The 18,356-nt window shown below is 35.4% G+C and overlaps 1 protein-coding gene and 1 long non-coding RNA gene across 2 annotated transcripts; one reads left to right on the top strand and one right to left on the bottom strand.

The window, feature by feature from the left end:
- Positions 1-1,858: 1,858 nt before the first annotated feature.
- Positions 1,859-15,603, bottom strand: LOC104106872 (potassium transporter 11-like). Its single transcript, XM_070196238.1, has 8 exons — positions 14,861-15,603; positions 13,951-14,176; positions 6,035-6,280; positions 5,851-5,901; positions 5,479-5,739; positions 5,182-5,349; positions 3,561-3,815; positions 1,859-2,928 (listed from the first exon to the last, which is right to left on the bottom strand). The coding sequence occupies exons 1-8, from the start codon at positions 14,990-14,992 to the stop codon at positions 1,901-1,903; spliced, it is 2,367 nt and encodes a 788-aa protein (XP_070052339.1). The 5' UTR covers positions 14,993-15,603; the 3' UTR covers positions 1,859-1,900.
- Positions 7,266-8,564, top strand: LOC138906731 (uncharacterized). The gene is made up of 2 exons (XR_011414335.1): positions 7,266-8,122; positions 8,302-8,564. It is a non-coding gene; the product is annotated as an uncharacterized lncRNA (long non-coding RNA).
- Positions 15,604-18,356: the final 2,753 nt, after the last annotated feature.

Below are 18,356 nucleotides of genomic sequence, written 5' to 3'. Positions count from 1 at the left end.
GTTATACAAAATGCAAAAGAAAATCAGAAAAAAGGAAAAGAGCAAATGGATCTTCTCCTAACTTTTTCTCCATTATTCTAGAGGGGAATATAGTGAAAAATTATAAGGAAAACTATGGAAATTCTTTTCGGTAATAAAGTATATTCATTGCTTATCATCTCGTATAAGCAAATTAGGAGAAGGTTATATTCGCTAGTTCACAATGCAAATGGAAGTCTACAGGAGATTATTTTGAATTAGGAAACTGGATGTTTTTTATGTTCCCATCGAGGCAATTATATTTTAGTATTTTCAAAGCCAGCAATGTTTTATAATTTAATCTAGGGAAAAGGCCCAAAAATGACCTTGTGGTATTCGAAATGAATCAATTATAACCCCCGTTTAAATTTGAATCCAAAAATGACCCTGCCGTTATAAAATGGGTCTAATAATGCCCATGTGTTATTCAAAATGGATCAATAATGCCCTGGAATTTTTTTATTTTATAAAAATACTTTTAAAAACTGAAAAATATATATTCTGTAAAAACTAGAAAAAGAAAGGAATTGCAAAATATATATTTTTAAGTCTTTTCAGTTTTTTCAAAGTATTTGTTTTGTAAAAACTGGAAAAAAAATATTTTTTTAAAAACTGAAAAAAAAACTTTCCTAAAGCAGTGGACTACATATGCATTAGTTTTTAAAAAATAAAAATATTTTGCAAAATCTTTTTTTTTTCAATTTGACGGTTCAATATTTTTTCGGTTTATTTTTATAAAATAAAAAATCTACCATAATTATCGGTACAGTTATAGATTTATATAAAAACATATGGTTTTATTAAAAAAAACCTAAAAATCGGTTCGGCACGGTACGATTATGTCGGTTTAGTCGGTTTTTAAATATTCATTTACACCGACATATAACTGTAAATGAATATTTAAACCGACTAAACCGACATATAGATGTAAATGAATATTTAAAAACCGATTAAACCGACATAATCGTACGGTGCCGAACCGATTTTTAGTTTTTTTTTAATAAAATCGTATGTTTTTATATAAATCTATAACTGTACCGATAATTATGGTAGATTTTTTATTTTATAAAAATAAACCGAAAAAATATTGAACCGTCAAATTAAAAAAAAAAGATTTTGCAAAATATTTTTATTTTTTAAAAACTAATGCATATGTAGTCCACTGCTTTAGGAGAGTTTATTTTTTCCAGTTTTTTAAAAAAATATTTTTTTTCCAGTTTTTATAAAATAAATACTTTAAAAAAACTGAAAAGACTTAAAAATATATATTTTTCAAATTTCTTTCTTTTTCTAGTTTTTACAGAATATATATTTTTCAGTTTTTAAAAGCATTTTTAAAAATAAATAAATTTCCAGGGCATTATTGATCAATTTTGAATAACGCAAGGGCATTATTAGACCCATTTTATAACGGCAGGGTCATTTTTGGATTCAAATTTAAACGGAGGTTATAATTAATCCATTTCGAATACCACAAGGTCATTTTTGGGCCTTTTCCCTTTAATCTAAAACTTTTTGAAGGCGTATTTTGTTTTTTCAACTTGTACGTTTAATGCAACCAGTTGAACATATAAATCTGTGGCATCCATCTTTGGAGAAGCATTAACAAAACAGTTACTATTACTTATTATCCAAAAGAATTGTAATGCAACTAACAGTAATAGTTCTCTTTTTCCACTTATTCAAACACAATAAAATCTTTAACCACTTGAAGCAAACTTTCACTGTTGAGTTACAATCTACCACACCTGAACTTATTGATAACTATAAGAAGATATCATGAAAAAAGTTATATACATATTTGATAATCATTTGATGCGTGAGATCAGATGACAGACTCTGAACAAAATCCATAATATTTCGAATTGATCGTCAAATAAATTTACACAAAGAAGATCTGTCCAACATTCAAGAGGCTCTCGTGAGGTATATTGAAGATGACACTATTTTCCCTGCATATTTTCCTAAGAAATGCATATATATAGTCTATAGCTAGTTTCTTATAAAACCTGGATTCCCTTCTTGCTCTTATTACAGTGTTCCCAAGTATGTGTACAACACCAGCATCTCTACAATTATTTAAGAATTCCATTTCATCAACTTCTGTCTGTCCGCTCTCATGTCCTGAGGATGTGATTGTGTTGTTTCCCTGAGGATGAGATTTGACAGGGGCTATCGAGTCCATTGATGAATAACTGAGCTCAATATTTGCAGTAGAAGAGCTCCCGTTATCTCTCGAATGTTGTGTTTGCTGTCCGTATAAGCTGTATTCATCAGAGTCGGAGCAACCATCCATCATGGACTCCAGTCGAACAAACATAAAGAGGTTATCAAAGAGTTTTTTCTCAAAGTCGTCATCCTTCTTATGGAGGTCTTTGTAACCGTACCTTGCAACACATCGAAACATGTGAAAATTCTTTGGTCCTATCCGTTTCACAAGGAATCTCTCATCTTCTGGAACTGTGTAAACAGGAAGATACTTTACACAGACAAATACCATAACTGAGTGTATAGCAGGTAGGTTGGTAATGAAGTGAGAAAAGATGTGTGGCACTCCACTAGCTAGTTCGGTGTACACAAGTCCAATTCCTGGCACACGTACCAATCCTAAACTGGGGCCAAGTCCAAGAATCCATGCCATAGATACCTTGCTGTGCATCTCAAATTCATAACGTTTCACTGTTCCATAATGCCATACATACATGATCAGAAGAAAAGCTGCAGCAATCACAAGAGGAACCCAACCACCCTGGTCAAGCTTAAACAATACTGCAGAGAAGTAGGTACATTCAACCACCAGAGATAAGACAGTGAAGATAAGAACAACAACCCAATGGCAGTGCCAAACTAGTAACATTATCAAAGTCATGAGGAGTGTCGTCACCAGCATGACTATCACGACTGCTGTTCCTGTTGTTCAAGAAATGCCATGTCAACAAGTGAGTTTCAAGATGAGGCTCAAGTATGGTGTCAACAGTAAATACAAAAACCAAAGGCAAGGAAGAAAATTCAAAGCATGGCTAAACATGAAATGATGGAAAATGGTTGAGTACATCTTCTGGTTTGACTTTGTTGAGACAACTTTAAACTAATGCGCTACTTTTCTTTTATTGCTGAACCATTACAGAGACCCCATCTTTCTCTCCTTCAAATGAAAATGCAAAAAACAAAAAAGAAACTTAAACCATATATGACTGATTAACTGTTGCTAAAATTAAACTCTATTGCATATAAATGTCAGCAAAAACACAGTGAGAACTTCAGTAACCTACGATGACCTGATTAAGTACCACAAAGATAGAAAATCAACATGCAACCTAGAAAATCAACATGCAACTGTTTGATTGCATTAACTCTTATCAGCAAAATAGAGCATAACAACTAGTAAGGACATTAAAGGAAGACAACAAACAGAAATAGATTTGTAGCTTGAGCACTGTCCCCCGGGAAATTTAATCTTATCAAGACTTAAATCTATCATTGCATATGTAAAAGGCCAAACGGAATCAAGATATATTATTAGCAGCAAGACACAAACTCACCGTAAGCATTGCCTATTTGGCTTTGATTTTTAAATCCAGCAGTAACGGCAATGCAAAGAACCATAAGGATCCAATTTATATCAGGAATATATATCTGCCCTAAGAACTTCTTCGATGTATGTACAACCTTGACTCTCGGAAAACAGCCAAGTGCTAGAGCTTGCTTGATTATGGAAAACGTTGCAGATATGGTAGCTTGACTTGCAACAATAGCAGCTAGAGTTGCAATCACAAAAACTGGCCAGTATATGCTTTCTGCATTATGGAAACCATGTTATTTTTGTCAGGTACATTATAACTTGTAAATTTGGTAATTGATGTCACCTTTATTACTAACATTTCCTCCATTCTATTTTCTTCTTTGTTTCCCCACTTTTCTTCAAAGGAGGGCTGAAAATGGTAGTTCGTCATAAAGATTGTACACTATCACTTGATATATAATCCAATTAATACTTTTCTCATGTGTGTGAATTAGAAGACGTTTTGCTTTGTACTATTAACAGAGTAAGTTATCAAACAATATCACAGATATATGCTCATAATATTTAGGAATTTATGTACATAATTCCAAGCCACAACCTCCACCCCATGGATATAAAGATCCTGGCCTACCCAAGGCATGAATATTAATCATTAGAGCATGTTAAATGTTAATATAAACAGGATATGGGGAACCAGCCTCAGTGGTAGTATTCAAGTCTTGTTACATGGGAAAAAAAGAAGCATCTATGTCTGGTACATAACTAGAAGGGTCATTAACTAACTCAAATACCAATCATCAAAAGCAAACTCTGAAGGAGCAAGGCACACTGAGGAATCTCTTTAACATAGTTCCTTCAATAAGCCATAAATTCTGGGGCCTAAGACACAGCTCAAGATTGCCTCTCTTAATTTTCCATTATAAGAGATAAGGTTCCGTCTAGAAAAGTGTGCTTCTTTGTGCGATTGGCAGCTAGGTAAGTGATACTGACAGCCGAGAATCTGAGGAAGAGGAGGATCATACAAGTCAACTGGTGCTATGAAGGGAGAGAAATAGGAGAGCGTTTGAAGGGGTCGAGATTGATTTTGCACATGTGAGGAGTAGCCTCTTGTCTCTGGTTTCTTTTGGATGCACTCATGAGGTCCTTGTTTGTATAGATGAGTGGGTGAATTTTGTAGAGAGCCATATTTGAGTAGGTTTCTCTATTTTTTGGTGTACTTCTTGTATACGGGTATTTCCCAACATTAATAAAATTATTTACCTTATCAAAAAAGAGATATTCAGTATTTAGCTTTTATAGGTTGTTGGTGCATGATTTAAGAATTCTGCATTTGTAAAAGATCACTTAAACAGAAATTGGATAAGACCCTGTAGGAAAAAGAAAGTCTCAGATTCTCCTTTCTATCACCGCTCTTCTGCCTCACCTTGCTTGTGACAAGTCCTCCTTAGGCGTCTCACTCGTGGGAACATGCTATTTTGCTGTGTACTGAATGTGCACTATGCAAAAGATACTCCAGTCTGCACTCAAAGCTCTATCGATATTACGACTTCTTAGGTCTACATACTGTTAATCCGTTTTATCACAATTGAGGAGAAAAACAAATACCTCTAACATACTCACAGTTAGAGAGCAAGAAATACCTGGAATAGATCGATAGAATGCATCAACAACATGATCCTTATTTTGCATGAGGTATGCTGCTTGTCCAGAATAAGCTAGAAGAAGGCATGGGAAACAAACGACCGTGAAAGCAAGTTGTATTGCTGACACTGGAAAATGAGCAAGATCAGCAAAAAGTGCCTCTGTTCCTGAAATAGACAGCCAAACATATATAAGTAGGAACACACACACACATTTCTTTTTGCACTAATAAACTTTTGTCTAAGAACACACAGAAGAGGTGTTTGAAAAAAGGGGAAAGGTCAAGAGGAAAAGACCTGTAATGCTGAGCATGATCCCTCCCAGTGATGTCCAACCTTCACTTTTTCGCCTTCTAAAATACCGATATATGTAAACCGGAGAAAAAGCCCGCAAAACAGAGCTATCATATTTCCAGATATTATAGATGCCAATACCTCCTACTAAGAGAAACCAAAGCAGCACAACTGGCGCAAACAGCCAACCCACTCTGTCTGTGCCATAATGTTGTAAGCTAAACAAACCAACTAATATAATGACAGCAACAACCACAACTACATCTGCATAAAGAGGAGCACAGACATGAATTTTTTTATCATCAATAACTTAAAGAGATGCAAGTAAACAAGATGTGATTAACAAAGAAAAATATTTGGAAAGTAGTGTAGTACCGTTACTCATCTTCGGATGGTCCACCTTGATCCCACCAGAAGCTGAAAGAACTGAGAAAAATATTCTGCATAAGTACTTATTTATTTCAAACTAAAAGTATACTTTTCTTTGATAATAATTAATGAACTTCAACTTAGTCATTAACAAGCTGACAAGTATAAGATGAACTTCACACTAGTATACCTGAAATGGCAGGAGTCAGAATTCCATCGCCGATTACCATGCAAGTGCCAACAACTACAAGAATAAGAAGTGCATTCTTCCTGAACGGATATGCCTCCAACCATCTTTTTGTTTTTGCAGCAAATGAATGCTCATGGAATGTGCTACGGCTGTAAGTTGTCAACTCCTCATCAGTTCGATGTTGGTTTGGAATTGTGTTTATCTTAGCATGTCGACAAAGTAACGAATAAAGAGCAAAAGTCCCACCTGAAAATGGTAAATTCAGTTATGCCATTGTAGTGCATCATAAAGTACATATGCTCTTGCATTGGGAAATGTAGCTGATGCTACTGCAGAGAGCCCTTTCAATTAGATTAAACTGATGAGTTACCAAGTAATAATTAGAAAATGTTTCTCTTGTTTCACTATAGTTACATATTCAGTTATGAGGAATTCAAAAACATAGTTAAAATTAAATGCCTGATTTTAACATGAAGCTCAATTTTACTTTGCGAAGCCTCCATAATATTATCAAACTTAGAAAAATTGGTTTGCTGCAGTAAATAAATAACCTCTATTGCTCAACAAAGCGGTGCACACAAAAAGCATTAATATTCCTTCATGAAAAGGCATTACTATCGATGAGACAATCACGTAAAAGAAGGTTCTTTTGGCAAGCAGTCTCGATAATTGAACTCTGATATCGCTTGTCAAGCTAGAAAATATTCAGCAAGGGCATTAATATAGATGAGAGATAATCTTATTAGCACATAATAGTATTTACTGTTGTTAATTTTAATTTACTGTAGCTTATATTTTAAATTTATCTTGTTTCCAATATTATAGGAGTTTGTTATTTAGTTCCTTGATTTCTGGTTTGTTCCACTATAGAAGGAGTACTATCTCAGTAACTCTGTTATAGGCTTGTGTATATATTGAGTTTATAGTCATTCAATAAAATCATCTTTCTTTTGTTTCATCTTGCTCAGTAATTATATGGTATCAGAGCAGTCTCCTAGACTCTCACGAGCTTTTTTTTCGATCCTCTGACTACCACCACCGACACGCACTTAAAATGGCCCTCAATGTAACAAATGCTGACTCCACTAGCAACAACTCTAGTGCTATTATTCAGTTCAATCCTGTGTCGCAGCTGCCGATAAAGCTTGTTGGCAGCCATAACTTTGCGACATGGAAAGCCCAGATTTCCATGCTCATGCGTGGGCACAATCTGTTCGGTCAAAGATGACGGTTCTTCTCCCACTCCTTCGACAACTATCACACAAAATGATAGGCAAGTGGAGAATCCAAACTACAACATTTGGTTCCGTCAAGATCAGTTGATCCAGAATGCCATAATGGCTTCTGTCGATTCAACAATAGCCGCAACTGTGGCTGCTGCCTCCACTGCTAAACTTGCCTGGGACTCGCTCCATATGGCTTATGCCAACAAGTCCCAAACGCGAGTCTTTAGCCTTCGCGATCAACTTGCACGACTGTCCAAGGACCCTCGCCCAGTCGCCGAATATCTCCATGAAGTGCGCTCTCTCTGCAACGAGCTTGCCACTGCCGGTGCTTCAATCTCCAATGATGAGTTGATTGTGAAAATTCTGAGTGGCCTATGGCCAGATTTTCGTGAGATTTCCGCTGCAATCCGAGCAAGAGATTCCATCATCTCTTATGAGGAGCTATATGCCAAACTGATTGATCATGAGCTCTTTCTCAAACATGAAGAAGTGAAGAAGGAAACAACACCAATTACTGCTGCTATGGTAACTCACAACAGATCCACCAATTCCAATAATCGCAGTGCTCGTCAACCCAACAACAACTCACAATGGCGTTACAACAATCGTAGTAATGCGCCTTCTCAAGGACGTTACATCAATAACTCTGTTCGCTGTCAGTTATGCAATAGACAAGGTCACACTGCAAATGTTTGTAGGTCACAGTCTCATAATCATTTATAGGCAAAGGCAAATTTTCTTTCAGGTATGCAAGCTGCACCCAACCAATGGATTGTTGTCTCCGGTGCTACTCATCATGTCACCACAGAGCCTACTAATCTTGAAGAATATAATGGTCCAGAAGGAATAGCTATGGGCGATGGTAAAAAAATCCCAATTACTCACCTTGGTTCTACTGAATTAGTTGCATCAAATAATGCTTTCAAACTAACTGATATTTTGTGTGCACCTGCTATCAAACAAAACATTGTCTCTGTGTCAAAATTTTGTCAAGATAATTTGACCTCAATTGAATTTTTTCCATTTTTTTTCTCTGTGAAGGACTTGAAAACGCGGACTCCGCTGGTATCCGGTCGGAATAGGAACAGACTCTATGAATGGCCCAACTTCACTGTTAATAAGCCTACTGTTCAACTTGCCTCTACAAAGATTCCTCGTCAAATCTGGCATCGTCGCCTTGGCCATCCCCACTCAAAAATCTTGAACTTTGTTTTGAATAGATTTTCTCTACCAGTTTCATCAACAGACAAGTTTACTTTATGTAATTCTTGTTGTTCAAATAAAGTTCAACGTTTTCCATTCAATTGTTTGTCTCTAATTAGTACTGCTCCACTACAGATTCTTTTTAGTGACTTATGGGGTCCATCACCCGTCTTTTCCATTGATAAAAAACGATATTACTGTGTCTTTATTGACCAGTACACCAAATATATTTGGTTGTACACTCTTAAAAATAAACATGAAGTGCTGGACATTTTTTCCAAGTTTCATCCCTTAGTGGAAAACTTTTTCAAAAAGAAAATTGTCTCTCTTTATACTGATGGAGGAGGTGAATACAAAGGTCTTGATACATATCTCCATTCAAACGGAATCGAACACCTTGTATCACCTCCTTATACACCACAAAGAGTGGCCATAGCTGAGCGTCGTCATCGGCACATTGTTGAAACTGCCAAAACTCTTTTACATGAGGTATCCTTACCTTTAAATTTTTGGTCGTTCGCTTGTCAACACGCTGTCTATCTAATTAATCGACTCCCCACACAACTTCTAAACAATAAATCACCATTTGAAAAATTATTTGGTGTCACACCCAGTTATGATTCACTTAGAACTTTTGGTTGTCTATGTTATCCATGGCTTAAACCTTACACTAAACATAAACTTGAGCCTAGGTCAACTCCATGTGTCTATTTAGGTTTTTCTCAGGTTCATTATGCACACCAATGTTTTGATCCCACTAAATCTAAACTTTATATCTCAAGAGATGTAAAATTTTTTGAAAATATTTTTCCGTTTCAAACAACATTCTCGCAGTTAAAAGATAAGTCTTTTACACCAATGTGGGAGGTTTCTGATAACACTCCTACTCATTCTCCAATTCAAACTCCTCATATTTTTTCACTTCCTTCTCCTCTACTAGTTCGAGATAATTGTACCAGTGGCCAAACTAGTGAGCCCGTCTCCTCTGGCCAGAATCATGCGCATTCCACGGGTTCAGGTAATTCACTTTCTCTGCCTTGTCCTTTCCCTGCTTCTTTGCAGCAACCTCAATCCCTTATCCCAGCAAATAATCCAACTCCCCATATTATCACCTACCAACGTAGAAACAAAAACCAAAACCTACCACCTACTTGTACAACTTCTCCTGCACAACCAACAAACTTGCCCTCTCATTCACCACCTCCACATACTTCTCCTCCTCCGCCTCTGCCCCCGCCTCCACCTCCTCATTCAACCCGTCCAACGACACGATCACAGAACAATATTTTCTGTCCCAAGAAACCATTCAATTACCTTGTCCAGCTTCCTGCTGATGTTACCCCTCATACCTTCAAGCAGGCTCAAAAGCACCCAGAGTGAAGGTCATGAAAGCTGAATTTGATGCGTTAATTCAGAATCAAACCTGGGAGTTGGTTCCTCGAGATTCTAATAAGAATGTTGTTGATTGTAAGTGGATTTACAGGATCAAAAAGAAGGCAGATGGTTCGATTGACAAGTACAAAGCTCGTCTGGTTGCCAAGGGGTTTACTCAGCGACCGGGTCTTGACTATCACTGCACGTTCAGTCCGGTTGTCAAACCCACAACTATTCGTGTTGTTCTTTCACTTGCAGTTCAGCGAAATTGGGTCTTACATCAGTTAGACGTCAACAATGTTTTTTTACAAGGCACACTTGAAGAAGAGGTTTTCATGAACCAACCACTTGGATTTGAGAATGCAGCTTATCCCTCACATGTTTGTCGTTTGCGTAAAGCCATTTATGGTCTCAAGCAAGCCCCCCGCGCTTGGTACAATAAACTGACATCCTATCTTTTCTATATGGGGTTTGTTAAGTCTCACTCGGACCCGTCTCTCTTTGTTCGGCGTGACTCTAATAGTGTTGTGTATATTTTGGTCTACGTAGACGACATCATCCTTACAGGAAACATTTCTTTAATGGTTCTTCAGGTTATCTCTTCATTGGCCTCCCGTTTTTCACTTAAAGATCTTGGCCCTTTATCCTACTTTCTTGGAGTTGAGGTTCATCGAAATGCCAAAGGCCTATTTCTCTCACAAGCAAAGTATGTTTCAGATCTTCTCCATGACCTTCTGATGCAGGACTGCAAAGGTGTTTCCACGCCCATGAGTTCTTCTCAAAGTCTGTTGCTAAATGATGGTACTCCATCTCATGACGCTACAGAATATAGGAAAGTAATTGGCAAGTTGCAATACTTGTCTTTTACCAGGCCTGATGTTTCTTACTCGGTAAACAAATTGTCTCAATTCATGCATGCTCCATCTGAAACTCATTGGAAGGCTGTCAAGCAACTCATTCGTTATCTCAAAAGTACTGCTAACTATGGCCTTCAAATATCTCCTACCACAAGTCTTAATCTCTCTGTTTTTTCTGATGCTGACTGGGCCGGCAACCTTATTGATCGAAGTTCCACCACTGGTTATATTATATTTCTTGGCCTTACTCCAGTTAGTTGGTCCTAAAAAAAACAACGCACTATTGCTAGCTCATCCACTGAAGCAGAATATCGGGCTGTTGCTAGTGCTATTGATGAGATCACTTGGGTCAAAAATCTTCTCAAAGAACTTCATGTGAATATCTCCACACCTCCAACAATCTTTTGTGACAACCTCGGTGTCACCTATTTATGTGAGAACAATATTCTTCACAGCCGCATGAAGCATATAGCTGTTGATTTCCACTATGTTCGCCAACAGGTTCATGATAAGCGTCTTGTTTTCAAGCACATTCTTAGTTCCGACCAGTTGGCTGATGCTCTCACCAAGCCACTTCCAAAAGAGTCCTTCCATCGTCATCTGTCCAAGCTAGGTGTTGTTGCACACCATCTAACTTGAGGGGGTGTATTAGCACATAATAGTATTTACTGTTGTTAATTGTAATTTACTGTAGCTTATATTTTAAATTTATCTTGTTTCCAATATTATAGGAGTTTGTTATTTAGTTCCTTGATTTCTGGTTTGTTCCACTATAGAAGGAGTACTATCTCAGTAACTCTGTTATAGGCTTGTGTATATATTGAGTTTATAGTCATTCAATAAAATCATCTTTCTTTTGTTTCATCTTGCTCAGTAATTATAAATCTGTCTTTTGCCTCAATTTCAAATTGCTCCATTCTGTCCTTATAGCAATACGGGCTACTTATAGCTTACCAATGGGCCACTCAGTATCAAATATCAATAGGGGTGCTCTTGTCTAATGGAGTCAGCCTATGGACAATGATAGGCAGACCAAAGTGGTTGCTTTCTGCACCAAACATAGTTGAATTCTGAACTGCACTTTTTTTAGGCTATCATTTGGTGGTAATTGAGGGCACATACTTTCTAAGATTCGGTTTTTGAGACACTTTTAACTCTTTAATTTGAGAGGACTTCAAAAGACAGATCCTTGTGATTGAAAATCTCCAATTAGACTAAGCTTATGGCAAAGGAACGGGGCAGACCGCCTTCGGAGATGTCAAAAACTGTCTTTTCTTTCTCCAGAAAGTGAGACTAGTCGACTGCAATAGATTGAGTGCTTCATCTGATACAGCGACAGAAAAAGTGGACTGTGGTATATATAACGGGTTAACAAGACCTAACCCTCTTTATTATTTACAGTCCCAGAACAGAAAATCGTGTGTCATGAATCTTAGTATACCTCCTTAAGTATGGTGCCTTAATTTGAGAGGTGCGAGATGAATTTTCAGGGTTGCATGTTAGTAGGATTGAGTGACTGTAAGACTCATTCTAACTTGTTTCAACATTGTTCTTTGCCTTGAGGCTGATGCAAGAAACTATTCTTTGCCACATCATTGCTTAATGTGTTTAGCTATTAGATATTGAGATCACTGTGACAACAAGAATGGAAAGACACTATGCTGTTGCTGGTAAGGATGAAGTGTTTTTCTGCAGGGTATAATCTTTAATAGGATCAGAAAGCTTTCTTTGTTGATCTTAACTTTCTATTTACTCAAAGTAGCATACAACTTTCTACAAATACATTTGTAGGTTTAGAAAAATTGAGCAAGGGGAATGAGAATAGCAACCATGCTCTTGCATACTAGAAGTTCTTTCCGTTTGTCCTATATATGTGGAGCAAAAATGGTGTCTTTATGAAGGTACGTACAGGTGGATTGTTGTCGTATACCAATTTATTGACATGAAAATGAATGGGGAGAAGAAGCGTATGGAAACATAAATTACAATGCATTCCAAAAAGAGGAGTAGAAGCTGAGTAGCATCACCATAATAGCTTGAGGAGCAATGACCATTTTGTTTTTGAAAACAACTTTTAAAACCATATATGGATTTCTATGTTAAGCAAATCACATAAAAGTGTAACCCGCAGACCACTCGTGATATTTTCCTTTGGACCTACGCCGCACGAATTTAAAACGTGTCACTATGGTCTAAGGCATGCTTTCTTATATCCAGCATCTCTCCCGTGTATTGCCAATACATCCCCTCTTAGGGACTCAGCGTCCTCGCTGAGGCTTGCCCCACCTTCGTGGATTTACCTAAACTCAGTTAAACACTGAGGTTTGCCCCACCTTATAGGGATTTTCCTCAACTCAGTTGAACGCTGAGGTTTGCCCCATTATCGCTCAAGGTTGCACGCAGAGTAACTCCGATACTATGTGCAACAGCCCAACCAACTAGTGATATTGTCCGCTTTGGACCTAGGCCCGCACGACTTTAAAACGTGTCACTAGGATTTAAAGCATGGTTCCTTATATATCCAACATCTCTCTCGTGTTTGCCGATATGGGATTTGCCTAGTGTTACAAAAAGAAATTGCAAGAAAGAGACAATTTGGTAGACCATGTCAAATCTGAAACAAATGTCCTACCATTGGCGAAAATCATGCAGAATACTACAGAAAATAAAGGAATCTTCTGTGTCCAACTAGGAGAAATCAGCAGCACCATGCCTTTCAGCTCAGAATATTCTTTCGTGGCCATACCTACAGCTCCACCTTTGTTTCATTTTCTCCAATAAGAGAGCAACTCCAGAATACTGCTCATTAGGTGGATCAGTTTCTTGATGTATCTGCTCTATATCCTCTGTCCCTCTTCTCACCTTACAGACACATACTTTTTCACACATCCTGTTGATTGTTAGCCCTGATTTTCAATGCTAGGTTCCAAGTTGGTAACATAGAAATTGCAGGTGTCTCTTTAATTTACCGGTCTTCAAACTGCCGGACAAGGGAGCAAGGTGACCTAGCTTCTATCCAATTAAGGTCGAAAATCAAGGTAAGACAGCATATATGCCTTACTTAAAATGTCTTAGTAGCACAGAGTTAGAATTTTCAGCTACATATGGAATCGACATTTCATTGAGGAAGGAAATCTGCTAAGCCTTTTTGATGCAGCGATGGAACACTTATTAATCACAGGACATGCATATATATACAGGTACGAGGCATGACTAAATTAATCATACGAGTGAGATTTGTGCAAAATCAGCTTACCTTGGCCATTGTCGTTTGCTCTACATACAATGAAAACATACTTGAGGAGAGGGATAAGCGTAAGAGAGTATATAATTAATGAAAGTGCTCCAATGACATCCTCTGGATCATCAATTCCATGGGGAAATGTATTGTTGTAGACATACAAGGGAGATGTCCCAAGGTCCCCATACACCACCCCAAGACTCTGATAAGCAAGCCGCAATAACAACAATGTAGAGAATTTCTGTATTAACACAAAGTCAATCAGGCAACTGGCTAAAACAATGACCAGTACTAAAATGGTCCACTGGTTCATTCATTTTGTGATCTACGAAATCAGACACAAGTCTGCAGAGGATGTACAATTTCAATCATCTGCTTTCATCATAGTGTTCATAAAGATGAAGTAAACAAGTGCACACACGATGAACTACATATGTACACACACACACACACACACACACACACACACACACACACACACACACACACACACACATGCATACTTATGTATGTGTATGTACATATACATGTGATACATGATATTTGATATCATCCTAAAATCATCCTCTAAGTTTAATTGAATATCTAACCAATCATTCAGTGGCAGATACATTAATTCAAGTCTTACAAGATCCACCTAATTCTTTACATATCTATTTTATGAGACAGCAAATTACTCGTGCATTAAGATCAAGTAGGTAAGAAACAATCCAAGATTCTTCAAGCTGAATAACTGATGCTAACCTATTAAACTTTGGCCGCATACAAAAGAAAGAAAGAAAGAAAGAAAGAAAAGAAGCACTAAACCAGTAAAGCAAGCAGAAAGCAAAGGGTCCCAAAAAAAGAAAAAGAAAAAGAAAAAGAAAGGTATCTTTGACATAAACCTATTTCTAGGGAATCAATAAAAGAAAGCTACATCTTATACCTTTTCTCTATACATATTCCTTAGCCTTCCAGCTTCCTCATCCATAGGCTGATCCAGCTTTTGCTCTAAATCCCACATCCCTCCTTTACTTTCATTATTATTCTCTTCATCAATTTCCATTCCCGAAGCCATCCTCTCAGGGAAAGCCAAAATTGGAAATGAAACAGTTCAAGAACACTGTATATATCCAAAAACAAGATTTGATTTTTTTTAAGCTAGTGCAAGAATTCTCACGTGGGGTCAGCTCAGCTCAGACCACTACCCCAATCAATATCAGCCACAGGAAACAGCAAACCAATTTGGTAACTTCAACCCCTTTCAGTAGAAAACCACCGTTAGTTATGTGCTGAATATGCTGAGTTTAAAGAAAGATTCTCTTTTTTTTACTTATCTTCAATAAAAGAGCTCAAGAGACTTCAATATTTGAAGAAAGTGACTAAAACCCAATTCTTGAAAAGGAAGAGGGGGGGGGGGGGGGGATTGTGGCTGCAAAAAGAAGAGTCTGTTGTGGCTTTTTTTGTATTTTTGCAGTCATTGCTGCTTCAGAAAAACTAACTTTTTTCGTTCACTGTTTCTCTTTCCTGAAGAAGCATTTACAGAGCAAACAAAACAAAAAACTCAGCATCAGTTTTCATCTCTAGCTATACTGCTCTGTCTGTGTGTGCGTGTGTGTGCGCGCGCGCGCGCGTGTGTGTGTCAGATAGAGAGAGAGAGAGAGAGAGAGAGATTTGATGAGTACTGTTTCATGCAAAGCTGGCAGTTTTGGAAGTAAGTTAGTTAAGATGTTATTACAATGGTTAGATTAGTATTAATCTCATAAAGAATGTAGATTCTACTGACCAAATATTGTTTAATGCTCCACCAGTTTTAACTTATAGATAGCATTTTCATTTCAAAATGTGTCATTATATTTGATTTCACTAATAATAATCCCTCCGTCTTAATTTACCTGAAATATCATTATTGGAAAATAATTTTTTCTTTGACTACAATTTCTCACTTCTTTTTAAATATTTTGAATTAATAACTAAGTTAATGTATAATAGTATTCTTGATGTAATTTTTAAATTAAAAGTTTTAAAAATTTATGTTTGAATTCACATAGTTAATTATTGTAGGTGTTTTGATCCTTATAATCTGAACCACTTCACATAAATTGAGACGAAGAGAATAGTATTCTATATAATTTTCATAACGGTATATATTTTATCTATCAAATTAACGTTTTAATTATTCTTTTAACATTTTTCTTAGTGTCACTAATATATAAAATTGAATTAGTAAATTCCTAGCTCTTGATCAAGTGAAAAAGTTGCATGAGTTCACATATCTATGGTGAGTGTAGGTTAAAGTAAGTTGATGAATCAATACAATGACTTTCTTTTCATATGTATGTGAAGGAAGATTAGAGTTAGTTTTATCGATGGTCATTGAACTTTTGTGTTTGTTACCCAAAAATTACTTTTTTTTTGTTACGTAAAAATCATTTAACTTTGTGATTATTACTCAAAAGTCACTTTTCTTTCTTTTGTTACACAAAAATCATTTTACTTTGCTCTAGTTATCACAAAAGTTACATTTGCCAGATGTTATAATATTTTTACTTGAAAAGTCTATTATGTCATTGATATTATATAGATCTTCATATTTATGTAATACCTTCTATAATATATACTATATAATATATTTTTACCTAAGTATTTTATTTATAACTAAAATAACTTAATATTATTTTATTTATTATTTTTATAATATAACAACAATAACAACCCAGTATAATCCCACTAGTGGGGTCTGAGGAGGGTAGTGTGTACGCAGACCTTACCCCTACCCTGGGGTAGAGAGGCTGTTTCCAAATGACCCTCGGCATCCTTCCCTCCAAGAACTCCCCACCAGCAACTCTTGGGGGTGACTCGAACTCACAACCTCTTGATTGGAAGTGGAGGGTGCTTTCAGAGCAACCCACCTTGCCAATTTTTATAATATATTCGTATATTTAATTTTTCCTTAACGTTAATTTTCAAGATATATTGGTAGCATTATTAAATTTGTCAGTAACTTTACTATGAACAAATCTCACGTCAGCGTTCTTAACCACTCCTAATGAAATATTTTTAATAAGAATTATAAAATCAAAGCTCACAGATTTATCAATCAAGCTATATTCGTTAATCCAATAAATAAAATACCAACATTTAGTAAACTCACATCAGATTAACAGTTTCAAATAAATAATATCAACAGATAAAGCTTAGAATTTAATGTTAAACTCAAATATCTTTTAAAAAAAATTAAAAGTTTTACTGACTATAAAAAACTATAATTTGTTAAACAAATCCGTTTTTGTTATTTCAAATAAATATATTTTTGTCGTTTTCATTTTTGAAAATATGTTCATGCTTGAATATGATTAAACAAATTCAGTATCATGGGAAAATTAAACGTACTAATATATTATAAAAATAATAAATAAAATAATATAAAATTATTTTAATTGTAAGTAAAATTTCTTGGTAAAAATATATTATAAAATATATAATCTAGAATGTATTACATAAATTGGAGGATTTATAATGTAAAGGGCATAATCGACTTTTCAGGTGAAAGTTTTATAAAATCTTGTCAAAGTAATTATCGTGACTAGACCATAGTAAAATAATTTTTGTGTAACAAAATAAAGAAAGATACTTTGACACGATAATCACTTTGACAAGATTTTATAAAACACATGTAAAAATTAAAAATAAAATCAGTTAAGAAAAAATTAAATGTACGAATATATTATAAAAATAATAAATAAATAATATTAAGTTATTTTAGTTATAAATAAAATACCTAGGTAAAAATATATTATACAGTATATAATATAGAAGGTATTATATAAATATGAAGATTTATATAATATCAAGGGTATAATAGACTTTTCAAGTACAAATATTATAAAATCTGGCAAATGTGACTTTTGTGATAACTAGAGCAAAGTAAAATAATTTTTGTGTAACAAAAAAAAGAATAGTGACTTTTGAGTAATGAACACAAAGTTAAATGATTTTTACATAACAAAAAAAAAAGTGACTCTTGGGTAACAAACACAAAAGTTCAATGACCATGGATAAAATTAACTCGGAAGATTAATGTTGTATACCGATATAAACCATAAAGAAATAAATTTGAACTGCGATTAATAAAAACCAAAAATATATGTATTTAGTCAAACATAAGAATATTAAATGCACTCTCATCATAGTGACAAGTGTAAGATAAAATCATCTTGAATAGAACAAAATAGATATTACATATATATTATGATTCAAATTTTATGAGTTCAATCTTTAATAATTTTATTTTTAAAAGTATTGATTCAAATCTATTATTTATTATATTTTTAATAAATTCTTACACATTAATTATACTCTATATCAAAAGTATTGAATTTAAATAAATCTGATGATATCCGGCTCTGCGACATAGTGCTGTATTTATGTGATCATTGTGG

The sequence above is a fragment of the Nicotiana tomentosiformis genome, chromosome 2 (genome assembly GCF_000390325.3).
Source record: "Nicotiana tomentosiformis chromosome 2, ASM39032v3, whole genome shotgun sequence".
Taxonomy (NCBI): domain Eukaryota; kingdom Viridiplantae; phylum Streptophyta; class Magnoliopsida; order Solanales; family Solanaceae; genus Nicotiana; species Nicotiana tomentosiformis.
This window is presented reverse-complemented; position numbering and strand designations above follow the sequence as displayed.

Coding starts and splice junctions, on each gene's coding strand:
- LOC104106872 (XM_070196238.1), bottom strand. CDS start 14,992: ATGGCTTCGGGAATGGAAATTGATGAAGAGAATAATAATGAAAGTAAA. Junction 5,350..5,478: donor GATCATGCTCAGCATTACAG/GTCTTTTCCTCT, acceptor TGTCTATTTCAG/GAACAGAGGCACTTTTTGCT. Junction 2,929..3,560: donor CCAAATAGGCAATGCTTACG/GTGAGTTTGTGT, acceptor CTTGAACAACAG/GAACAGCAGTCGTGATAGTC.